The 25441-nt window shown below is 58.7% G+C and overlaps 1 protein-coding gene across 4 annotated transcripts in view; it reads left to right on the top strand.

The window, feature by feature from the left end:
• The window catches only part of PCDH1 (protocadherin 1), a 58041-nt gene that overhangs the window by 6573 nt on the left and 26027 nt on the right, over positions 1–25441 (top strand). For all 4 annotated transcript variants that reach the window (XM_063168467.1, XM_063168469.1, XM_063168466.1 and 1 more), the window contains exons 2-4: positions 735–1549; positions 3069–5261; positions 23470–23689. In XM_063168467.1, coding sequence (XP_063024537.1) covers positions 752–1549; positions 3069–5261; positions 23470–23689 — 3211 coding nt within the window. In that variant the 5' untranslated portion in view covers positions 735–751. The remainder of the gene's footprint in view (positions 1–734; positions 1550–3068; positions 5262–23469; positions 23690–25441) is intronic.

Genomic DNA, 25441 nt, shown 5'->3' with positions numbered 1-25441 from the left:
CCTGCAGTGCTGGGTGGGTGTCAGTCCTGTATCCCTTCAATGTCCCATGGTCCTGCAGTACCGTGTGGATGTCAGCCCCACATCCCTGTGGTGCCGGATGGGTGTCAGCCCCACATCCCTGCAGTGCTGGATGGTGTCAGCCCCACATCCCTGCAGTGCCAAATGGGTGTCAGTCCCACATCCCTGCAGTGCTGGACGGTGTCAGCCCCACATCCCTGCAGAGCAGGCAGAATTCCCCGTTTGGTGCTCCCGTTTCTGCAGTGCTGGCAGCTGCGTGCAGTGCCTGTGTGTCCCTGCTGTGCATGGCAGGCAGTGCCCCTGCACTGGTGGCACACAATGCTCCTGTGTTTGGGTGGTGAGAAGCTGCCTCAGAGTCTGGCCGGCTCCCATCGGGTTGTTGGCAGCAGGCTGCTTGTAGTCCACCCTGTTAGTGTGCCTCGTTGGGTCTAATTACAGTTGGTGTGGTGACGAAGAGGGTGGACAGTGGCAGGAGTGGCTTCCTGCAAGTGGCAGGGCTGAGGTTTCAATGACAGGGTTACTCACTCCAGCAGGGCGTTGCAGGAACGTTGCAAGCTGGGACGGGTCCTTCAGGGCACTGGAGGCTGCCGGGAGCCGGCCCCAGCAGCCCCTTCCCTTGGGGAGCCGTGCCAGGACCGTGTGCGGCCCCGCATGGCGCAGGGGTGAGCCAGGGAAGGGGGCTGGTCGCTAACCTCCGGTGTCTGTGTCTCCTCCAGCTCCCCTGCAGCGCAGGATGAACCCGCTGGCGTCCTGCCTGGGCCTGTGGCTCCTGTGCCAGCTCCCTGCCCTGGCCTCAGGGACACGTGCGGTCTACAAAGTGCAGGAGGAACAGCCCCCCAACACCCTCATAGGGAGCCTGGCCTCTGACTACGGCTTACCGGACATGGGGCACCTCTACAAGCTGGAAGTGGGGGCCCCGTACCTGCGTGTGGATGGCAAGACTGGGGACATCTACACCACAGAGACCTCCATCGACCGGGAGAGCCTGCGGGAGTGCCAGCACCTCCTGCCCGGAGAGCCCTGCTTCCTGGAGTTCGAGGTGTCCATCACCAACCTGAACGCCAACAGCAGCCCGCGCCTGCTCGAGGGGCAGATCGAGGTGCTCGATATCAATGACAACACCCCCAACTTCGCCTCGCCCGTCCTCACCCTCTCCATCCCCGAGAACACCAACGTCGGGACGCTCTTCCCCATCCCACTGGCCATGGACCGGGACTCGGGCCCCAACGGCGTTGCCTCCTACGAGCTGATGGCTGGTCCGGAGGCGCAGGAGCTCTTTGGGCTGCAGGTGGCCGAGGACCAGGATGAGAAGCAGCCCCAGCTGATCGTCATGGGGAACCTGGACCGGGAGCAGTGGGACTCCTACGATCTGACCATCAAGGTGCAGGATGGGGGGAACCCCCCTCGGGCGAGCAGTGCCCTGCTCCGCATCACCATCCTGGACATGAACGACAACGCACCCAAGTTTGAGAAGGCCCTGTACGAGGCAGAGCTCTCTGAAAACAGCCCTGTGGGGCACTCCGTCCTTCAGGTGAGTGCACGGGACTCTTCTCCTCACTGTTTCCCCCCCTGCCTGGCTGCAGGGACAACCCAGGAGCACTGACACGGCTGTGGTTCCTGCAGGGAGGAGGGAGGGTTGGATGGAGGAGCTCACAGTGTCACCCAGGGCCAGTGGGCAGGCAGGTCCCTGGGATATCACATCCACTCAAGGGAGGTTGGAGAGGATGCACAGGAAGGCACAGCTGGAGTGGGGCTGCAGGACACGGCTGAGGGGCAGCAGCAGAGCTGCTGGGTTCTGGGTTACTGGGAGGGTGGGACCTGAGGGCCACCGGGAGCCTGGCTTGGGGCCAGCGCGGTCTCAGTGCTGCCCGCAGACAAGACATAGAGCCTTTCATAAGTTGCATTCCCTTGGCTGCTCCATGGAAACTCAGGAGGTGGGGACAGGGAGCATCCCTGCTGCCCGTGCGCGGGGCTGGCCACGCTCCGGAGGTGCCCTGCTGTCTGCAGGGAGCGGGGGCTCTGCCTCGGCTTGGGCAGCACTGCAAACTGGCCCAGAGAGCCCAGAGGCCTGGATCTTGGTGGATTTGGCTTGGAGGGGGCATTGAGATGATAGTAGTCGACATCTGTTTATCTGCAGCTGCCATCTTAATAAGCGGAGCGCGGCCAGCTCTCATCTGCCTGCTAATTCTGATGTGAATTTTTTAAGAATTCATTTTTCACTGTTAAGAGAATGGGAGTTGGAAGCAGATAAGGGAGCTGCATGGCCGGGAGGAGAATGGGCTGAGATGCCGCTGCTGCCATTGCTCAGCTTTTATCTTTCAGGGGGAAAATGACTTCCGCCTGTTTTGTGAGTGGAGGTAAAAGGTGGAATTTACATTTAACAACTTTCGTTCTCCATCCAAATCTGCTGAGCAAGATAACGGCGGAGCAGCAAATGGTGCAGAGAAGAGGCTGCTCAGAGAGCCGATTAGGGAGGCAAATGTTAGACAAACCTCATCTTCTTTAGAAAGCAAATAATAGGCGTAGAGGCAGGTTTATGGGGATGCAGGGCTCCTGGCAGGGATGGACGGTGCTGTGCGGGGCTCAGGCAGCCCCAGCCCCTGCGTGCCTGCATCCCCAGGTGCCGCGATGGAGCTGCTGCAGCTCTGCACAGGGTTGCCTCCCTCCTCTCCCTCACCTGAGCCAGGCAGCTGCTCCAGCCCCTCCTCGGGGGCACAGCTGGAGCAGTCCCTCCCTGCTGCTGGCTGGGTCTCAGCGGCACGGTTCCATGGTTCCGGAGGATTCCCTGCGTGCCGGAGCCGGCTGGGAGGGGAGCACAGCCGACCGGTCCAGCCGGTTTCTCCGGAAGAGTGAGGCAGAGCCTCCGTGCCCGAGGGTGGCTCCCAGCTGCTCTGCCGGTCCCAGGCTCTTTGCCCCAGAGTCCTTGGCCCCAGAAGAGGAAATCCTGGTTTTTCCCCCCGGCTGTCCTCAGGGAAGGCTGCAGTTGTTTGCGGAGGGGCTCGCTCCGCCGTGCCCTTGTCCTGCTCACCGCTTGTCCCTCTGTCCCCCAGGTGAAAGCCAACGATTCGGACCAGGGCGCCAACGCCGAGATCGACTACTCCTTCCACCAGGCCTCGGACATGGTGCGGCGGCTGCTGCGCCTGGACCGCGCCACGGGGCTCATCACCGTGCAGGGCCCCATCGACCGCGAGGACATCGGCACCCTCAAGTTCTCCGTCATGGCCAAGGACAAGGGCGCCAACCCCAAGAGCGCCCGCACGCAGGTGGTGGTCACCATCAAGGACATGAATGACAACGCACCCTCCATAGAGATCCGGGGCATAGGGTTGGTCACCCACCAGGATGGCATGGCCAACATCTCGGAGGACGTGCCAGTAGAGACAGCAGTGGCTCTGGTGCAGGTGTCCGACCGAGATGAGGGTGAAAATGCTGTGGTGACCTGTGTGGTGGCCGGTGACGTCCCATTCCAGCTGCGCCAGGCCAGTGAGTCAGGGAGCGACAGCAAGAAGAAATACTTCCTGCAGACCACCACGCCACTGGACTACGAGTCGGTGAAGGAGTACACGATTGAGATTGTGGCCGTGGACTCGGGGAACCCGCCCCTCTCCAGCACCAACTCCTTGAAGGTGCAGGTGATGGACGTCAATGACAACGCCCCTGTCTTCAGCCAGAGCTTCACTGAGGTGGCCTTCCCTGAGAACAACGAGCCCGACGAGCTGGTCATGGAGGTGAGTGCCACTGATGCTGACAGCGGCTCCAATGCCAAGCTGGTTTATTCCCTGGTGACAGACCCCTCCTCCAAGGGCGCCTTCACCATTGACCCTGACTCTGGGGAGATCCGGGTGAAGGCGGTGCTGGACCGAGAGCAGCGGGAACGCTACGAGTTCTTGGTGGTGGCAGAAGATAAGGGCAGCCCCAGCAAGCAGGGCACAGCATCTGTGGCCATCAACGTCATGGACAGGAATGACAACGACCCCAAGTTCATGCTGAGCGGCTACAACTTCTCAGTGATGGAGAACATGCCGCCCCTCAGCCCCGTGGGCATGGTGACGGTCATCGATGCTGACAAAGGAGAAAATGCCCGGATCCAGCTGTCAGTGGAACAAGACAACGGGGATTTTGTCATCCAAAATGGCACTGGCACCATCCTCTCCAGCATCTCTTTCGACCGGGAGCAGCAGAGCACCTACACCTTCCGACTCAAGGCGGTGGACGGTGGGGATCCCCCCAGGTCTGCCTACGTGGGGGTGACCATCAACGTCTTGGATGAGAATGACAATGCCCCCTTCATCACTTCCCCCTCCAACGCCACCTACAAGCACATCCTGCCCCACACCAGCCCCGGCCAGCAGGTGAGCAAGGTCAAGGCGGAGGACATCGACTCAGGCATCAATGCCGAGCTGATCTACAGCATCACAGGAGGAAACCCCTTCGAGCTCTTCCAGATCTCCCCGCAGAGCGGTGACATCACTCTGGAGAAGGAGATCCTGCGCAAGCACCACGGCCTGCACCGCCTGGTCGTGCGCGTCAACGACAAGGGCAAGCCCTCGCGGCACGGCACGGCCCTGGTGCACTTCTACGTCAACGAGACGCTGGCCAACCGCACGCTGCTGGACACGCTGGTGGGGCACAGCCTGGACACCCCGCTGGACATCGACATCGCCGGCGACCCCGAGTACGAGCGCAGCAAGCAGCGGAGCAACATCCTCTTCGGGGTCATCGCCGGCATCGTGGCTGTCACCCTGGTCATCGTGCTGGTGGTCCTGGTGCGCTACTGCCGGCAGCGCGAGGCCAAGAGCGGCTACCAGGCGGGCAAGAAGGAGACCAAGGACCTGTACGCACCCAAGCAGGCCAGCAAGGGCGGGAAGAGCAAGAACAAGGTGAAGAAGAGCAAGTCTCCCAAGCCACCCAAGCCCACGGAGGATGAGGAGGAGACGGGGCTGCAGAAATCACTCAAGTTCAACCTCATGAACGACTCTGTCAGCGACAGCCCCCGGATCCACCTGCCCCTGAACTACCCTCCAGGCAGCCCGGACCTGGGCCGCCACTACCGCTCCAACTCGCCGCTGCCCTCCATCCAGCTGCAGCCTCAGTCACCCTCTGCCTCCAAGAAGCACCAAGTGGTGCAGGACCTGCCGGCCACCAACACCTTTGTTGGCACCGGGGACAACAACTCGACGGGCTCCGAGCAGTACTCGGACTACAGCTACCGCACCAACCCCCAGAAATACACCAACAAGCAGGTAGGAGAGCTCATCCTGAGGCCGGCAGCGGCGCCCCCGCTGCACCGGGGAGCCATCTGGACAGAGGTGTGGGAGTGAGCGTGGACTGGCCCCCAGCCCTGCATGTGTGGCCCAGGGGGCTGGCGTTGGACTACCCCGGAGCTGAGCCACAGAGCCTGGGCATGGTGCAGGGAGGGGATGGGGATGCTGTGGGGGAGGCCAAAACTGTCTGAGCCCTTGTCCGAGCGCCCGGGGCTGGGTCCTGGTGGCGCTGCCTGGGTGACGGTGACGCGAAGGGCGCTGCATGTGTGTGGCTCTGCATGTGGGGCTCCGGGCAGGGAATGCCATCTGCCCGCGTCCCCTTTGGCGACCACTCTAACAGCACCAAGGAGGGTGATGCCCACCCTCCCATCCCTCCCTCCGCTTGGGCTGGCTCATGGGGAGGAGGGACTGGTCCTGCTCCTGCCACAGCCAGGTTCCAGCCCTGCCCTGCTCCAGGGAGCAGTTGGGAAGGCTCTGGCCTCACTGCCTGGCTCTGCTGGTGCGGCTGAGCCTGCCACCATGCCTGCACCAGGGCGCCTCAAAGGGAGCTGTGGCTGCCTGGGCAGGTGGGGCTGGGCGGAGGAGCACAGCTCTGCCTTTTTCCCAGGCTCAGGCTCCGGCTTCCCCCAGGCTCGGGCCCTCTGCCACAGCCAGCACGGTGAAATCCGGGCTTCCCATAGCTCGAGCACTGAGCCTGGAGCTGTGGCTCTGCAGGAGAGGGTCTGCAGATGCTGGTGGCACAGGAATGACCCATCCGTGTGGCAGGGCTGGGGCTGTGCTGGGGCCAGGGGACAGGGGCACTGAGGTCTCTGCTGCGGTCGGGTCACTGCTCTTGGTGTTGCCGGGGGGGTCTCTGTGTGCAGAAAGGGTGGAGGCAGGTCTTGGCTGCTCGCTGGTGTGCACTGGAGCTTGGAGCTGAGCCACGAGGTCGTGGGCTGAGTGTGGAGCTTGCAGGACCCTCTTTCTCGGGCTGTCTGGCCACTTAGGAGCTCGCACCACATTTCTGCTTTGGCACTTCTGTCTTTAACCAGCCAGGGAGGGAGAGGGGGAGCGAGTGCCTGTGGCTTTGTCTTCTTCCTGGGGCCCCACGGGTGAGGACCACCCACTCTCCCTCGTGCTGTACCCCCTGTGCCCCATGAGACCCCTGCCCTCCTCTTTGTACCCCGGTGAGCGGCAGGCTGGGCTCCTGCCGTGGGGCTGAGCTCAGCTGCCCTGTTGGATTTGACTTCAATAAAGTTTTCTATTTTTGACCGGTTGTGCCTTATTTTCCCTGCTGCCCCTGAGAAGGCTCTCCCAGCAATTTCCCAGGCATATTTTCCATGTCCTTGGCCACTGGAGCACTCAGGCCCTGTGGAGGCCAGAAGTGATGCTCATGTGAGCTGGCCATCTCCACAAACCCTCCGCCAAACCCCAGCGTGGTCAGTCCTGAGGCCTCATGGTGCTGACCCTTCATCCCCAGGTTGACATGTCCCACGTCTAGTCACTACCTGGCCCTCTGAAGATGTCCCTCCAGGACAGGGTTCCCAACACCTGCACACACACACCTGTGTGGATGTGGACGCAGTCCGAGCCATAGCCCAGCTTCCATTTCGTTTCACACCAACATCCTCCCTCAAAGCTTCTCCTGGTTGATCCCCACATCCTCTTGAGCCACAGCCACACCCGTGTCCCACAGCCAGAGCATGGAGGAGCAGATCCCCGTGCCTGGCTAGCCTGACCCAAATCCCTCTGGCACGGGCTGGCAGTGCTGCTCCGCGCGCCGCAGTGCTGCAATGAGGGCACACGCGGTTGCAGATGGAGCCTTGGCGTGTCACATCCCGGTGCTCCCCCACCCTGGGAGGGGATGGGAAGGAGAGATCCTCTCAGGAAGGCTTGCTGGAGCTGGGTGGTCCTGCTCCCCACGCAGAGGGCTCTGCCCTGAATGGGATCTCCTGGCGGGATGGATGGGGGTGATGCCAGTGCCATGGGGCTTGCTTGGGGTCTTGTCTCCAGCTGTTTGGAGAAAAGATGGACCCTGGTAGGCAGGAACAGTCCAAGACCCCTCTCCCACCATGCCACCACCCCATCTCAGGGCCCTCCTCCCTGGCCACCCGTTCCTGTTTCTCCTGGTTTTTCTTCCAAACTGGGGCACCCATCCCTGCTCCTGTCACACCAGTTCACCTCTTCCCCAGGGCCTCCAGTGGCCTCACCAGGCTGCTGGGGCTGAGGAGCTCCGGCGCTGGGAGAGATTAGATCAGCCGGGGAAACCAGTGGTTCTGGCTTCGGTGGTTTGAGCCCTGTGCCAGCCTTGGCTCTCACAGCCTCCTCGTTTGTTTTGCTAACAGCATAAGGTTTTATCTTGAACCATCCAGGAAGTGTCTGGGCCTCCTGGGCAGGCAGGGCTGGGACCCGCAGGGAGATGCGATGGCTGCAGAGGAGGAAAGGAGACACCAGCAACCACCTCAATAAGTGCTCCCCGCAGGGCTGGGCCGGGCAGTCTGGGGGCTTGGCTCAGCCCTGCTATCTGCTTCCCTTTGGGAACTTTCTGAGAGAAGTTTCCCTCCCTTCCTCGTCCTCGGCAGCTCTTTGATGAACCTGGGCTGAGAACTCAGGCGCTGGCGTGGGGAGCGGCTCTTTCTTCTGCCTGGCTCCCAGGCTCCATCCCTGTTTTACCGGGAGGGGAAATTCTCCATCCTTTCCCAAGATCTGCCCTAGGTCCTTGCAGCCCCCCAGCACCCGGGAAGGCAGCTGGAGTGGTGTGAACTTGAGCGAGCTCAGCAGAGGTTCCTGCACCTGCCCGCGGGCTCGGAGCACGGTGCAGCATTAATTACTCTCTGCGGGAGGGGAGGAGAGAATATTGTAGCTGTAATGGACAGAAATGAAATCGTCTTGTTTGAGAATTTAGCTCAGAGTCTCCATAAATTGCAGGTTTAGGTGCTGGCAGATGTCTGGGAAAGTCTCCCACTGTCCTGGGTCAGTGGGTTTTCTCAAGGCCGTTCACGTGGAATGAGCTGATAAATGGATCCAGCAAGGAGCTGCAGATGGAGCTGAGGGTTCATGGGGGACCTGCCCTGCTTTCCCCCAGTTCCAGAGAGAAGCTGTGCTGGGAGCAGCTCCTCCACACCGTGAATCAGCTCCTGCTGCTGGGATCCACGGGGCCTGGGTCAGATTTGGCTCTGCCTGGCTGAGGTGGAATGAGGGAAGTGTCATTGAGGGGCTGCAGCTCCCTGGATCTGCTGGGAAGAGTGGCTGTGTCAAAGCACAGCAGCTTGTGAGCATCACTGGGGCACCTGGGGGGGCACAGGACAGGGTGGGGAGTGGGCAGTGACTGTGCTGGAGCATTGCTGAGGATGCTGAGGGCACCAGGGGCCCGGCAGGAAGGGGTGGTGGCTCCTGGTGCATCTGTGCTGGGCACTTGGGTTGATGAGTGAGAGCACCGTGGGGCATTTGGGACCTCAGAATGAGGAGATTCAGCCACAGAAGAGCAGCCCCTGGTACAGGCTGGATGTGCAGGCAGAGCCAGCATGGATGTGTACAGGCTGTGCTGCAGGGGGAGGTGACAGCGGGGTGTACCCAGCCCGTGCCCCCACACAGGGCAGGTGACAGGGGGATGCTCACTGCCAGCACCCCGTGCAGGTGGCACAGAGGGGGTGTCACTGCCAGCACCCCGTGCAGGTGGCACAGAGGGGGTGTCACTGCCAGCACCCTGTTCAGGTGGCACAGAGGGGGTGTCACTGCCAGCACCCCGTGCAGGTGGCACAGAGGGGGTGTCACTGCCAGCACCCCGTGCAGGTGGCACAGAGGGGGTGTCACTGCCAGCACCCCGTGCAGGTGGCACAGAGGGGGTGTCACTGCCAGCACCCTGTTCAGGTGGCACAGAGGGGGTGTCACTGCCAGCACCCCGTGCAGGTGGCACAGAGGGGGTGTCACTGCCAGCACCCCGTGCAGGTGGCACAGAGGGGGTGTCACTGCCAGCACCCTGTGCAGGTGGCAGAGAGGGCAGCGTGGTCTCGGTGACAAGGGGGACAGGGACACAGGCACAGGCTGTGTGTCAGGGGCAGGGGATGCAGGGGATGCAGCTGGCACAGGGCAGAGTACAAGGCCTGTCCCCAAGGAGGTGGCAGTGGGGACTGTGCAGCCTGGGCTGTGGCAGGAGGTGGCACAGGGGGTGCACAGCCCCAGGGAAAGGGGCACAGGGGGTGCACAGGCTGTGCTGTGTGCAGGATGGCAGTGGGGTGGGCACAGTGGCAGCAGGGGACAGCAGGGTGGGCAGGCTAGGCCAGGTGGCAGCTCTGTAGGCAGTGTCCGCAAGGACACAGTGGCACTGATTGTCCCCAACACATATCAGGTCTCTCCTGCCTGGCAGTCCCCAGCCCCTCCAGCACTGGGGACCTCGTCCTTTCTCCCCTGAAGGCTCCCCCAGCCTGTGCTCCTGGGGCTGGGTGACAGCACTGCCCAGTTCCCCTCTTGCCCTGCCCTCCTCTTCCTCTCCCTCCCCACAGCCTCAGCCTCTCCCCTGCCTGATGCCCTTGGAGCCAGCATTGCCCTTTCCCAGCTTGGACCTGGGGAACTCCTCCTTTGCCCCCCAGATCTTCCTGCTCCTTTCCCAGCTGTGTCTGCTCCTCTCCACCCTCTCTCCTGATCTCTCCCTTCTCCCTGGCTCGCCCCAGTCTCTGCTGACCGTGCTGGCTGCAGTACAGAGGGATGCTGAGCCCTCCCAGCACAGGGCTGAGCCCCTGGCTGGCTGAGCTGTGGATCCTGGGGGATGAAAGCCCTGGCTGTGTGTGCAGCCTCCTGCTCCAAGGCTCCCTGATTGATATTCCCAGCACTGCTCTGCCCGCTCGGGCTCTCAGCTGCAGTGCTGCTCCCTGGAGCGGGGCCCAGCCCTGCAGGCTGCAACAGCCAGCACCAGAACCTGGGGCACAACCTGGGGCAGAACCTGGGGCTGGGACAGGGCGTGTGCCCGTGGTCTCCGTGTGTCCCCATGGTCCCTGTGTGTGTCCCCATGGTCTCTGTGTGTCCCCATGGTCCCTGTGTGTGTCCCCATGGTCTCTGTGTGTCCCTGTGTCTCTCCCATGGTCCCTGTGTGTCCCTGTGGTCCCTATGGCCCCTGTCTGTCCCTGTGTGTCCCCATGATCCCTGACTGTCCCCATGGTCCCTGTGTGTCCCCATGGTCCCTGTGTGTCCCTGTGGTCCCTGTGTGTCCATGTGTGTCCCTGTGGTCCCTGTGTGTCCCCATGGTCCCTGCATGTCCATGTGTGTCTCTATGGTCCCTGTGTGTGTCCCCATGGTCTCTGTGTGTCCCCATGGTCCCTGTGTGTGTCCCTGTGGTCCCTGTGTGTCCCCATGGTCCTTGTGTGTCCATGTGTGTCCCTATGGTCCCTGTGTGTGTCCCCGTGGTCCCTGTGTGTCCCCATGGCCACTGTGTCCCCATGTGTGTCCCCATGACCCCTGTGTGTCCCTATGGCCCCTGTGTGTCTCCATGGTCTCTGTGTGTCCCTGTGTGTCCCTGTGGTCCCTGTGTGTCCATGTGTGTCCCTGCATGTCCATGTGTGTCCCTATGGTCCCTGTGTGTGTCCCCGTGGTCCCTGTGTGACCCCATGGTCCCTGTGTGTCCCCAGGGTCTCTGTGTCCCCATGTGTGTCCCCATGGTCCCCGTGTGTGTCCCCATGGTCCCTGTGTGTCCCTATGGCCCCTGTGGTCCCTGTGTGTCCCCAGGCTCTCGGTGCCCCTCAGCCCACAGAGCACCCCGAGGTGTGGATGGGGTGAAGCACAGAGGGTGAAGCACAGAAGCTGGAGGGGGTGGAGGGTGGGGTGTTCCCAGGTGAGGACAGAGCTGGGCTGTTCTGGGCTGTTCTGGGCTGTTCTGGGATGGGATGGAAGGAAGGAGGTTGCAGTAATGAGAGGGTGCAGGATGTAGGACAGGCTGGGGAGGTTGTTGTGGAGGGAACAAGGGCTGAGGAGTGCCTGGAGCAAAGGGCACAGAGTGGCTGGGATTGTGTCAGGGCTGGGGAGGGCAGCCCTGGGACAGCAGCAAAGGGTGTTTTGTGCTCTGGGGGACAGCTGGGACCCCCAGAGTGAATCCCCCGTGTGGGGCCATGCCAGGGCAGGTCCCAAAGAGCCCCTTGGTGGTTTGTGGGTGTTGGGCACTCAGCACCCGTGGTGCCCTGGCACACCTCCCGCTGGTTGGCACATCCTTAGGAATGCTGAGCCCTGTGCCAGGCCCAGATCACCTTCCTGCCCTCCGCCCTCATGCCCACACACCCCTGTGCTGTGAGAGCCCTGCCAGGAGCCCTGGGCACGGCCCATCCCCAGGGCACGGCTGGGCTGCCGTTGCACAACCCAGCCCTGCTCCCGGCAGAAACCAAGATGGGCACTGCAGATTATCCCAAAAGAGGCTCCTCCTGCACTGTCCTGACCCTTCAGCACCCCAGAAGGCACAGACAGCTCAGCTGGGGCACAGGAGGGTTGGGCAGGGGTGAGGAGGTCACCCCTGGCATCCTGGTGCCCCTTTTCTGGTCACCCCTGACTGTGGCTGCAGCATCCCCCAGCCCAGCCTGGGTGAAGCTCAGCCCGGGCTCCACCTCTGGAGTTCGACCTGCAGCTCAGCCCCACTCAGCTTCCCCCCAACAGGTCCTTCACTGTCTTCTGTCCTGACCCTTTCTGTACTTCAAGGAGAGCTACAAAATAGATGGAGAGAGATTTTACACAGGCAGAGTGTGACAGGACAAGGGGAACTCTTTGAAATGAAAAGAGGAGAGATTTGGATGGGATATTGGGAGGGAATTCCTCCCTGTGAGGGTGGGCAGGCCCTGGCACAACTGTGGCTGCCCCTGATCCCTGGGCAGTGCCCAAGGCCAGGCTGGACATTGGGGCTGGGAGCACCTGGGACAGTGGGAGGTGTCCCTGCCATGGCAGGGGTGGAATGAGATGGGCTTTAAGGTTCCTCCCAACTCAGACCACTCCATGATCCTATTCTCTGACATTCTGAACTTTTCTGGAGGTCTCTCACCCCTGAGTACCTGGTTTCCACATCCTACCTGTAGCAAAGGCTTCTTTCCCGAGTGTGATTCCCAACCCAACCCTCTCAAGAGGAAGAGGAGGTCAGGCAGAGGACCAGAAAGAAAACAACTCCCCCAGATCCCTGTAGAAACATTCCTGGTTGTTTTGCATCAATGCCTGGTGTGGTGGGAGCTGTTTACTGCCTCAGCCCTTGAGCTGCTGGCAGGGAAGCGTGGGTGGGTTTGTGGTGGGAGCGTGGGCTGTGACCTGCCAGGAGAGCAGCGAAAGCTCCACCACCTCATTATTTCCATCCTCGTGGCACTCACAGCCAGGCCCTGTGGCTCCTGCCCAGAGATCCCTGAAGATGCCCCTTTCCTGGGATGTAAACATCCTGCTGAGCTCCTCCTGCCTTGCAAAACACCCCTGTGATCTGTCTGCACATGGCACAGGGATCCTGGCACGCTCCATCAAAGCTGGAGCCATCCTTTGGGGAGGGCAGCCATCCCACCTCCCTCCCTGGGAGCTGTCAGAGCAGCCTGCCCTGATTCAGCTCCTCGGAGACATCTTGAAAGGCCCCAGCAACCTGAGAGCCTGCAGCTATTTTGCTCCCACATGGCCTGGTTTTCACATCCTGCCAGCTCCCCCGTGCTCAGCAGCAGCTGCTGGGGGGGCTCCTCGTGGCTCAGCTCTGCACTGAGATCCTGCTGGAGCCATGTGTGATGGGGATCTCTGCACTGAGATCCTGCTGGAGCCATGTGTGATGGGGATCTCTGCACTGAGATCCTGCTGGAGCCATGTGTGATGGGGATCTCTCTGCACTGAGATCCTGCTGGAGCCATGTGTGATGGGGATCTCTGCACTGAGATCCTGCTGGAGCCATGTGTGATGGGGATCTCTCTGCACTGAGATCCTGCTGGAGCCATGTGTGATGGGGATCTCTGCACTGAGATCCTGCTGGAGCCATGCGTGATGGGGATCTCTCTGCACTGAGATCCTGCTGGAGCCATGTGTGATGGGGATCTCTGCACTGAGATCCTGCTGGAGCCATGTGTGATGGGGATCTCTGCACTGAGATCCTGCTGGAGCCATGTGTGATGGGGATCTCTCTGCACTGAGATCCTGCTGGAGCCATGTGTGATGGGGATCTCTGCACTGAGATCCTGCTGGAAGGGTCCTGCTGGAGCCATGTGTGATGGGGATCTCTCTGCACTGAGATCCTGCTGGAGCCATGTGTGATGGGGATCTCTGCACTGAGATCCTGCTGGAGCCATGTGTGATGGGGATCTCTCTGCACTGAGATCCTGCTGGAAGGGTCCTGCTGGAGCCATGTGTGATGGGGATCTCTCTGCACTGAGATCCTGCTGGAAGGGTCCTGCTGGAGCCATGTGTGATGTTCCCCTCACACTCCTCCATTCATCTCCCCGCTTGTTCATCAGAAGCTCTTGAGCCCCGTTGTAGGCAAAACTCATGTTTCAGATGTTCTCATTCAGACCTTCTGAGGTGGTGTGATTCCAGGCTCTGTAAGCACCTGGAGGAGCTTGGGTGGGATTTTTTCCCAAGGATTTCCAGTGGATCACAGTTTATTAGGGACTATCAGGGCGTCTCTTGCCCAGAGAGCTCAGAAACCTTTGCTAATGTGCTGGAAATTTGTCTGGAGCCAGGAGCTGGTTTGGCCAAGGATGTGATAGCAATCCTGGGATTTGAGGAGCTCATCCATCCCAGGGGTCCTGTGCCAGTGGGAATGGGAACTGGGGCAGTGCAGGCAAGATAAGTGGCCCTAAGAAGCCTCCCTATGACTTGTCCTACCTGTTTGATGTCTCCAAAGGAAGGTTTGTCTCACCTGGTATCTCCACTCATCAGGAGGTGCAGACCACTAAAGTGAGGGCTCTGCCCATCTCTGCAGCGTGTGGGTGCCCAGACCTCTGGAGCAGGCACAATTCCTTGGGCAGACAGGAAAAGCTGCTGCCCTTTGCCTGTGGAAATAGAGCTGCTTGCAAAACAGGTTTGCCCTCAGAGGAAAATTTTCAATTTGAAAGCAAATCAGGAAGAACTGACAGTTTTCCCCCCTGTTTCCCAGGTCAATCAGAATATATATTATATATAAATATTTTTTTTCCTAGTAATGTCTAAAGGCATGATTTTGCCTGACCTTTTTGAGTTGAGCTCCATAATTAATACTTGGCTGGAGTCCTGAAGTGATAGGTACCTTTGCAAGAGCATCACTTTTTCATTTTCACGTGTCAGCAAAGATCTCCCCCCACGCCCCAGCCCTGAAACAGGGAGCGCACTTGAATAATGATCTGATTCCAGCAAATTGACAGCTTTTCTGTGGAAATGCTTCCATGGAAGCATTCCTGGTTATCTCCATTTTTTTTTTTATGGAGTCCTGAGTCTACAGCTTCGGACCCCCTGCTCTCCCCAGAGCCTTCAGTGCTCCCTGTCAGCTCCACTGGGTACAACTGGGAGCCAGATTAGCTCATTACTTTCCCAGCATCATTTCCCCACTCTGCAGCTGTTGGATTCCTCGAGGGTTTCATTCAAGTGTTGCTCCCAGTCCCGGAAAGCTTTTTCTCCCTGGGATCTTAAGATGGTTTTAACGTGATTATGAGGCCTCCTGCCGCGTCCAGGGCAATTTCCACTCCACACCAACCATCTCCAGAATAGCTCCATTATCAGCTGGATGGTGACAGACATTCCAGGGCAGCACGGCCAGGCCAATTTAGACATCATTCCATAAAGATTATGACCCCTTTCCATTTTACCGTTCGCCCTTCCGATGATTTATTTCCGTATTTTCCTTGCCCGTCTTCATTTTCACCCAAAGAAAAGCCAAATGGCACCTCCTGGATGGGCTCAGAGCTGGGATAGGCTGAGGGTTAGGCAGGCTCTGTCCCCAGGCTGCCTAAATGGGTCTCTAATTGCGTTAGATCTTGCTCTGAGTTAGATAAATTCGATCTGACCAGGCAGGTTGGCACCGGGCTTTGGCGGCTTCTTTGAGCATCATGCAAATTTCAGGAGGCTTCAGGGCACCTATGTGGAGTCAGCCCGCATTTTCCTGGATTTATTCATTAAATAGTGCCTCGGGAGCTGATGTCCATTTGAGGCTGGCTGCTCTGCTATCATTATTTGCGCAGGACTTGGAGACTGCCTCTGCTGACTGCAAGGTCAGCACTCGCTAATTGTCAGCAGAGCAGCCACTCAGGAGGGGAGCAGGTGCTTTTTGGGACGATACCTGGGTTTGGGAGCTGGGATTCCATGGGTTCCTGTGCTTTTTTCCCTCTGGTTGTGGGTTCCTTCTCTGGTTTGTCAGCAGTGGAAGAGCTGAAGGGGTGTTGGGAGCTGGGGATGGACACAGGGATTTGTGGGCAGACACAGCCACCACACAAGACCCCGTGAGCATCATGGACCAGAGCGGTCATCCCATGGCTGATGTGCCCTGTGGGACCCCAGTGGCTGTGGTGGGGGTGACCCCAGTAAAGCCAGGCTGGCAGATCACAGATCTGGGCCTCTATCTGTGCTCCAGAATTGTCAGGGTTCTTTGGGAGGGACAGAATCTTGGGAGGTCCTGAAGGAGTGTTTTGAATGAAAGGATGGGTCTCACAGGTGTGAGACCACAGATCTTGGCTTAGAGATGGGTCCATCCATGTCCTTCCCTTGTCCAAAGCAGCCCCTGGGACCTGATCCCAGCCCTTCCCTCAATTCCTTCATGTTGGGCACACAGGGAGCAATCCTGGGAATGCAGCTGGGTCTGCTCTACCAACTGAACCCCTGGAGATGCTGTGCCAGGGCAGGGAGGGGCTCTTGGGGCAAACAGGAGCCCCAGGCCACCGAGGGCAGATGCAGGAGGTGACACCGAGCCAGGGCAGTGCTTGCCTTGTCCTTTGTCCCTTGTCCCTGTCCCTCAGGGTGCTGCTGTGCAGGAGATGCCCTGAGCTCTTCCCATCACCTGCAGGGTGAGTGCAGAACAAGCAGGGAGGGCTCTTGGGGGCTTCTCCTCCACAAATCAGTGCAGTGGGCACACAGTGTGCTGCTGGAGGGTCATGGAAGGATGGGAAGAGCTGTCTCAGCTCCATTCTCACCCCAGCAGGGCAGCAGAAGCTCTGGTGGCTCAGAGGAGCTGTAAAATGGTCGGCTCAGGGACGAGCTGTGTCCTGTTTCCTGGAGCTCGAGCGTTGCCCTGGGTGGTTTTGGCAATTCAGCTCCAGCTTTCCTCGAGGCCTGCCCTGGTTTCCGTGGACATAAAATTCCCCTCAGCCTCCTGCTCCCAAGGCTGAGCTGCACTGGAGCCCTGCTCCTCGCCAGGCAAAGCAAACAATTCCCAAGCCTCCACCCATGGAAAGCTGGCTCTGGGTCACTCGAAGCACAGTCCCTGGGCTTATCCTTCTCTCTTCTCTCCATATCCAGGGATGGCTCCAGGTTGGTGTGTGAGGGAGAGGGGCTGATGAATCCATGTGGAGTTGGGTGACTCCAGTGCCACAATGGCTCCCTTGTGGCTCAGTTTGATATTCCGGGCGCTGGCTCTGACATTGCCTTTCACTCCCGGCCCTGTGAGTTGCTGCATTGTGGCGGCTGCAGGGGAAGCAGCTCCCTTGGCAGCTGCCTGAAAGGAGCTTCTGGCATGTGGGGAGGCACAGGAGGCCAGGGCAGCGTGGATGCTGCTTTGGGATCAGCAGTGAGCCGGTTAACAGGGGCTGGATTTCCCCCCTGTGCTCAGGGTGGCTCCCGACAGTCCCTGCCAGCAGGAAAAGGGTGCCCGGGGCGGATTTTGTGGTTTCCTTTGTGAACAATGGAATTCCTCCTGCTACTCAGTCCCTGCCCTCTCCCTCTGCACAGGCAGCGGTGCCAGTGGGTTTGTGGGGACGTGGTGACATCCTGAATTCCTGCTGCTCAGTCCCTGCCCTCTGCACAGGCAATGATGCTGTGGGGACATGGTGACATCCCAAATTCCTGTTGCCTCCTGGCACTGCTGCCACTTGGGCTGATTTTATTTTTGCCGGGTTTAGCAAGCAGAATCAGCCTGGTGCTGGTCGTGCTGGGAGCTGGGGATGTTTAAATGAGGGAGCAGAGGGGCTGAGGAGTGCAGGGTCCCCTGACCCCCGTCCAGAATCCATGAATGGGAATCCTCACAGAATCATTAAGGCTGGGAAAAAGCCCCTCCAAGATCACCCAGATTTGATGTCACCCAGCCCAGAGCACTGAGTGTCACCTCCAGTTATTCCCTGAACACCTCCAGGGTGGTGATTCCACCACCCTCCTTCTGACGCCTGACCACCCTTTCCATGAAGAAATATTGGAAGAAATGTCTCCCAGTATGATTTTTTCCTAGTGTGCCCTCCTGGCAGAAGGAATCAGCAAAGTCAGGGATTAGTGTTGGGGGGTTTGGGATGTGCAGCCAGGACCAGGCAGGTCGGGGCAGCCCACAGAAATTCCTCACCAAAAACAAAGCTCCCGTTATTGCCAGATGAGCCCCAAAGCTGGAGCTGTGGGTTTGGGGCTGGCTTCCCTTGGCTGGAAAACTGGGGAAGGGCTGGAAGGGGCACAGGGATGGGCAAATGGGATGGAAGGTGCACAGAGACAGGCAGATGGGATGGAATGGGCACAGGGATGGGCAGATGGGATGGAATGGGCACAGGGATGGGCAGCAGGGATGGAAGGGGCACAGGGAAGGGCAGTAGGGATGGAAGGAGCACAGGGATGGGCAGATGGGATGGAAGGGGCACAGGGATGGGCAGCACGGCTGGAAGGGGCACAGGGATGGGCAGATGGGATGGAAGGGGCACAGGGAAGGGCAGCATGGCTGGAAGGGGCACAGGGATGGGCAGTAGGGATGGAAGGAGCACAGGGAAGGGCAGTAGGGATGGAATGGGCACAGGGACAGGCAGATGGGATGGAATGGGCACAGGGATGGGCAGCACGGCTGGAAGGGGCACAGGGACGGGCAGATGGGATGGAAGGGGCACAGGGATGGGCAGCAGGGATGGAATGGGCACAGGGATGGGCAGCAGGGCTGGCCAGAGCTGCCTTGTTTCTGCAGCAGGACCTGGCAGAGCCGGATGCAGCCTGGATTTGTGGACTTGGAAGGGGGGCAGAGCGAGGAGTAATTACTGCTGTTCCTCACAACCCTGCAGGTAGGAGAAGTTCAAGGCAGAACGAGCAGGCAGCAGAGGCAGGAGCAAAGGGAAGAGCTTTTCCAGAGAGCACATGGGCTGGAGTTCACTGCTGCCGGAATCTGCAGAGGCCGGAGCAGGCACGGCCTCAAAAAGGCAGGAGAGCGCTTCACAGAGGATGGATGGGGTCAGCAGAGGGAGAGCTGCCAAGGATTCCTCCTCAGGAAAAATCCCTGAGCTGTGGCAGCACGGAACATGCAGGATTTTCATGAACATCCCCATCAGAGCATCCCTGCAGGAAGAGGGGGACAGGGGCTCGGTTTGTCCCTGGTGCTGGTACTGGTGTCCCCATCAAAAATATCACAGTGAGCACTGGGGAACCCTGAAAATGCAGGTTTTTTTTATCCAAAGCCGCAATTTCTCAGCTGAGAAAATAGACAGCTCTGCCCCAAATCTCATTCAAGCACAGTGGCAGCAGTTGGAAGTAGGAAACCAATAAATACTGGGGGTAAAAGGAGGGAGTTACAGCAATTAGGAGAAATGAGTCGTTCTGGAGTGTAGAAAATTAACAAGCAAAGCCAAAGACATTGGGGGAAAATCAATTATTACAAAGTCAACACAATAAGTACTTTAAAAAATGCGCCAGGAAGAGGTGGAATTCAGGAACTGTCAATTCCAAGTGGAGATTGCAAAATTGTTAATTATGGAGAAAAATGCAGAAGTATTGACTAAATAGGTGGAGTAATTTGGGCTGAGACATAACAACGTAGGATGGGGGACCTGCCCATGTGTTGGGAACCAGGAAAAGCATTCAAAATAGAAATATTTGACATAATGGAATGGAATAATTTGCAGTAAAGAGTGGGATCTCTGCTCTGGAGCTGTCCATGGGGCTTGGGAGCCTGGGGAGGGCAGGACTGGCAGGGCAGCGATGCCACGAGCAGCTGGAGGAGCTGTGCAGTGCTCCCTGCCCTGGGCAGCCCCGGGGAACAGCTGGATTAATGGCTAAAGCAGGGAAGGGCTGATGGAAATAGCACTGACGTCAGTCACTGTGCCTGATGGCAGGGGACACTGGGCACTGGCATTACGTGACAGGTCTGGCTTTTAAACCTCTCCTTAGGCATGGTCCTGGCCTCTGTGAGGAACAAGGGCTGCTGCAGGCATTCCCACAGGGCTGCAGAGGCAGAGCTGGTTTGTGTTGGGCACAGAGCAGCTGGAGACAGACGGACGCTCCCAGCTGATAACGGGGATTTTATCACTATCATTATTATTGTTTTTATTGTTTTGCATGAACACTGCTCTGAGGTTGGACATCAGCAGGAATTTCTCCATGGAGAGGGAGGTCAGGCATTGGGAGGAGCTGCCCAGGGAGGTTTGGAGTGCCCAAGGAACGCCTGGATATGGCGTTTGGCACTCGGGGCTGGGGATCAGGCATGGCTTGGACTCCATGACCTTGGAGGGCTTTTCCAGCCTGGGATTCTGGGATTCTGAACACGGCATAGTGAGGCAGATCTGGTTTATCCAGAGCTTAGGGAAGGGAAGGGAGGCTTGGCTGGGATCCCTCGTGGAGCCAGGTTCTCCTGGAGCTGCTCCTCAGCACTCGCTGCCATTCACCACTGCAATCAATGGTCTGGAAGGAAATCTGAAATCACTGCTGATAAACCCGTGGCTGCCACAGAGGTTGGTGGAGTGGGAGATGGTGCTGGGGACGGAGCAGCCATGCAGAGCAATCCAGATTGCCTGGTAAACTGGGCCCATTTAAACAAAGTGCGTTTTAACGCGGAGCTGCGCGCGGAGGAACGGAGCTCTGGCTGATATCCTGGGAAGTGCTGGCTGTAAAATGGATTCAAGGGTCACGCTGCATGAGTAGCTCAGGGTTAAGAGGCTGGCACAGACCTCAGGTGGAAAAACCTGTGAGGTTGGAAGGGCAGGAAGGCGCTGCAGGAAGCCCTGGTGAGATGGCACCTGCAAAGGTCACCTCTGATGAGGAACGGGGAAAAACTGGGGCAAGCAGAGATGAGGGCCCCAAAACAGATTTGCTGTTTGCAGGTTGTGACTCGGAGCTGCTGTGTTTGACTCCTCACACAGAAGGCTCTGCTGCGCCTGGACTGCCCTGCACAGGCAGCTCCTTGTGCAGAGGGCACTGCCTGCTCCAAGGCTCTTTACCCTCCCCAGAAAGGTCACACCAAACCCAATTTCTGTGAGTCAGGGCCAGACAAATCAATTCCGTGCTTTTCCATGATTCCAGAGCCGGGCTGAGGGGGGTGGAGAGCATCCCAGGGACCTGCTGGTGGGGCTGGGCACAGAGGGAGGGGGCACTGCCCGTGCCAGTGCCACGCTGCCCTGTGGGCTGCAGGGACGGGGCTCAGAGCCCTGCAGTGAGAGGAGCCCTTTCCAGGGCTGCCTGGTGACATTTACAGGAGGTGTTTTTCAGGTACAAGCGCTGCTGTTGGGATGCAGCCCCCGGGGCTGGGGGGATGGTGGCTGTCACAGGCTGGCTGTGGGACGATGTTGATTTGTGTTATCTCAGCACCCCAAGGAGCGGGGCTGGTGCAAGCAGGAGGGAAAGCAGGAGGGAAAGCAGGAGCTAGGGATGGGCCAGGCAAGGCAGGAAATTGGTTTCAGCTGGATGGGCAGGGCCAGGGGTAGGGCAGTGCCAGGCTGTACACGATGCCTGTAGGCTGGGAGGGGACTCCAGAGTGTCATTGTCACCTGGGCAGTGCTGCCTTGTCCTCAGCTCCTCCAGAGCCCTCCCGGGAGGAGCTCACTTGTGCCTCAATGGCAGGGGGTGCACCCTCTGCTCTGGCAGCCCCATCCTGTGCCCCCTCTGCTGTGCCCATCCAGTGCCCCCTGTGCTGTGCCCCCTCTGCTGTGCCCCTTTGCTGTGCCCCCTTTGCTGTGCCCCCTGTGCTGTGCCCCCTGTGCTGTGCCCATCCTGGCAGTGTCCAAGTTGGGCTGGACAGGGCTCGGAGCCACCTGGGCTGGTGGAAGGTGCCTGCCCATGGATGAGATGAGCTTTAAGGCCCTTCCAGCTCAAACCCTGCCATGATCCTGCGATTACACCTGGCCAAAGCCTCCACTGTGGGGTTTTTGCCACAGTGATTAACCCGGTGTTCCCCACTGCAGGTAGAGGTCACTCCTTCTCATCTGCCAGTGGTCCCAAGCAGAGGCTTTTCCTTTCCAGCCTTAACCTTCTCTTCCCTGAACCAATTTCTCTCTTTTTTTGAAATATTTCATCATGGTTTCTAATGACTGCTTGTCTGTTCTTCTCTGCTGAAGTGGGGCACTCTCCCAGCTCAGCCTCCTGGCACCCAGCAGAGCTGGCACATCCCAGCCCATTCACACATCCCAATATTGATGCATTTTTGGGTGGGAGGCTGGCAGCAGGGGTGGATCCCCATGATGTGCAGTGATCCTCAGCCAGCTGTGAGTGCTCCTCACCAGGGTGCAGATGTGACAGACCCATCCCACATCTGTCATGCCAGCAGCTCATGAAAGCACAGCCCAGCCACGGATTCGGGACACAACCCAGAGCTTTAATGTGATCCATGATCCCAGCAGAAAAGGCTGTCTGCAGTAATTCCTTCGGGAATAACACTTTCCAAATGATTTGCACCCACATTACCCAGACAGGGATGTACCGTGCTGCATCTCTGCTGTTTGCTTGCATTACTTATGAGAAAATCAGCTAAAACAGTGTCAAAAAAAACTTCCTCAAGTCGAGCTAGAACATTTACTGCTCCTCCTCCCTCCACGAGGCCTGCTGTCTTTTCAAAGGAAGGAGTTCAATGGCTTGACATGTTTGTTTGTGACAAACCTACAGTGGCTGTTACTCATTTCCTTGTTATCTTGTAGGTACTTACAAAGAGTTCTTTTATCTGCTTCAGTATTTTTCCAGGAACTGAAATTAAGCTAACTGTTTTATAATTCTCCAGCTCTTCTTTTTTCTCATCATTAAAGACAGGCGCTATTTTAGCTCCCTTCCAGTCTTCTGGAAGCTCCCTGATTCTCTACAAATTCCTCAGGAAAAAAAAAAAAAAGTCTTGGGGAAAAAAAAAAAAAAAAAAAGCAGCCCTAACAGCTCTGAAGTTACTTAAATCAGGTCTCTAAGCATCTGTGGTGAATTTAATCAGGTCCAACCAACCTTAAAGCAGCTCATCTAAATGCTCCCTCTGTGTTCCTTCCCTCTGTTCGTCTCAATTCCTTCCCCTTCCTGGCCGGTGCTGGCTGTGTGTGGGACGCCTGATTGCCACTGATTTGTAGGAAAGACACCAGCACAGAAAAAGGTATTCAGCCTAAACGTTGTGTTGGCTCCTCTCTCACCTCATCACCTTCAGATCCCCATCAAATAATTCCTGTCTTGGGCTTTTTGCCACGTTGCTGGTGGGGAAATATTGTGGTGGTTTTTTTCTTGCTCTTGGTGGTTGTGTTTCATTCCCCTCTCTTGCCCCTTGAACTCTCCACTCCACTCCTCGGTAATCACACCAAAGAAGGATTTGGTGGAAGGATTTGGAGCGGGATAATGATGTGGCTTAATGGCTGCTGGCAGGGAGCTGCTCCGAGCTGAGGCAGAGCTGGGGAGGGAGAGTGTGAACTGGGGTCTTGAAAAGGCTTAACGAGGTGAATCCTGAGGATGGGAGCTGGGGTCAGGCCGGGGGCTGGCAGGGGAGGGAGGATGTGGCTCTGTGCTGGGCAGAGATGCCATCAGAGAGGCTTTGGGGTGGCCTTGGCCACGCGAGACTCTGGGGCTGCGTTGGGAACCTGCCAAGTGGGGATCCCTGGTCAAGGGTGGGGACAGTGATTCAGGAGGCTGTGCTGATGGGGGGGACTTCTCCAGAGCTGTCCTGACATGGGAGGGGACACCTGGGTGGCAGACGAGGCTGGGACAGAGCTGTGGGGGGAGTGATGGGTTGGGGCAGCACAGGGACCGTGCAAAGTGTGCTCCCTACACGTGATGGGGAGCTCTTGGCTGGGATGGACCCTGGTGTTGAGTGTGCCAGGACGGCTCTGGGGGCTGAGGATGGGGTCAGGTTGGATGTCCCCACCCTTTGCTTTCACCTGTCAGGTGGGTGATGCAACATCTTCTCTCTTGCCTGCAGTTACCTCATCGCCGAGTGACGTTCTCTGCAGCCAGCCAGGCTCAGGACCTGCAGGACCCCTCCCAGCACAGCTACTACGACAGCGGGCTGGAGGAATCCGAGACCCCCAGCAGCAAATCTTCATCAGGGCCCCGCATCGGGCCCCTGGCCCTGCCCGAGGACCACTACGAGCGCACCACGCCCGATGGCAGCATCGGGGAGATGGAGCACCCCGAGAACGGTACGTGCCCGCCCGCGCGCCTGTCCCCTCCCCGGCACTGTCCCCGAGGCTTCTGGCCCTCCATGATCCCTGTCCCCAGTGTGGGTGACGTGGGAGCTTGGCTGGGACACGCTCGGCTTGGTGGGGATGAGGATGGAGAAGAGGGAAGGCTCAGAGCAAGAGAGCAGCAAGAGGGGTGAGGAGGGGACAGGTGGGCGAGGGAGGGGAGGTCTGGTCGTGCTGGGGGAAGGGAGGAGTCAAGGAGACAGGTGGGTGGGGCAGGAGATGGGTGTGGCAGGAAGCAGGTGGGTGTGGCTGGAGATGGGTGTGGCAGGAGATGGGTGTGGTGGGGCAGATGGATTTGGCCCAGAATGGTGGTCTGAGATGGCAGCACCACCATCGAGCAGAGGGGCTGTATCCCAGCCCATGGGGAGCTCGTGTGCTGCACTCAGGGGTCCCCTGGTTGCCCGTCCCTACCTCAGGGGGATTGGGGTGTGCTGGAGCTCCCCGTGTGTGTTTGGGGTCAGAGCTATGGGAGGTTCCAGGGGGCAGAGCAGGTTTAGTGGCACCGGCTGGGCTCAGGAGATCCGTGGAGCGGAGGCTCATCAAGTGTGGTGGTGATGGTGGCAAACCCCAGAGAGACATTTGCCTTCACCTTGCCCCTCAGGTCACCTTCCCGCGGGGTCCAGCTTTCCCTGGGTACCCTGGGGGTGTCTGTGGTGTCACCACCAGAGAGCTGCTTCCCCGCGGTCGTGCTGCTCGTGCTGCCCCCGTGCTGCCCCCCTGGCTGCAGCCCACCCACCCCCCGGCTGTCTTCTCTGGCCAGCTCCCGTTGCTTCCTTGGATTTGGCTCTGGCTGTGCACATAACATCTCCTGTACCTGCTGCCTTCTGTGCTCATGTCCCCAGGGGAGGTGGCTGTGGAGGTGGCAGGGTCAAAGAAACTTCTGGGAGGGAAGAGGAGCAGGGGGCGGAGGGTTCTGCTGAAGTCTCCTCCTGTTTCTGGAAGCATCCTTGGCTTTGGGACAGGTGTGTGTGTGGTGGGAAGAGGCTGAGTGTGTGTTCAGATGGTTTTTAGGGAGCTGCAAACCTGCTGGGTCCCTCTGTTCTGGAAATGGACAGGTCTAGTGGAACATCCCTTCCCAATTCCCAGGTTATTCCTGGAGTAACCTCGAGTTCTCTGTGTTACAACCATTGGAGCGAGGCATGGTGGGGTTCCCAAATCCATCTGTTGCACCCTCCTGTCCATGAGTGTTGTGCAGATGACTTTCTCCCCAAAAAGTGCCAGTCAGTCACCTGGGAAGAGCAGTTTGGAGCAGTTCCTGGAGCCCTGGCACATGGTAGCAGTACTCGGAAGAGAGGCTGGAAGGGTGGTGAGCAAGGAGAAGCCCCATGGATGAGCTGAGGGACACAGTGAGGTAGTGGGGGTGATGGATCTGGAAGAGGAAAGGTTGAGCCCTGGAATGTGACAGGAAACTCAGGGATTATGAGGGAGGAGCAGGGCTAAAAGTAGAAACAGGGGAGAGAGAGGAGCACCTGGGAGGTGGAGGGCAGAGAGGGTTGTCTTGGGATTTTCCTTGGAATGTTCGTTGTGTGCCCAGCTGGATGGGCAGAGGTGAGCAAAGCCAGGGGACATGGCCTGGAGATGCCAGGGATGGCTCCCTGCCCACAGCATCACAAACCTGCCCTGCAAACCAGCTCCCTGTCTTGGCACAGGGTGCCCTGTGGGTGCTCACCTCCCAGGAGAGCAGGAATCACCCCACACCCAGATCCC

This window comes from Melospiza melodia, chromosome 14 (assembly GCF_035770615.1).
Source record: "Melospiza melodia melodia isolate bMelMel2 chromosome 14, bMelMel2.pri, whole genome shotgun sequence".
NCBI lineage: Eukaryota > Metazoa > Chordata > Aves > Passeriformes > Passerellidae > Melospiza > Melospiza melodia.
Note: the sequence above shows the minus strand (reverse complement) of the source record. Positions and strands in the feature narration are given on the sequence as shown.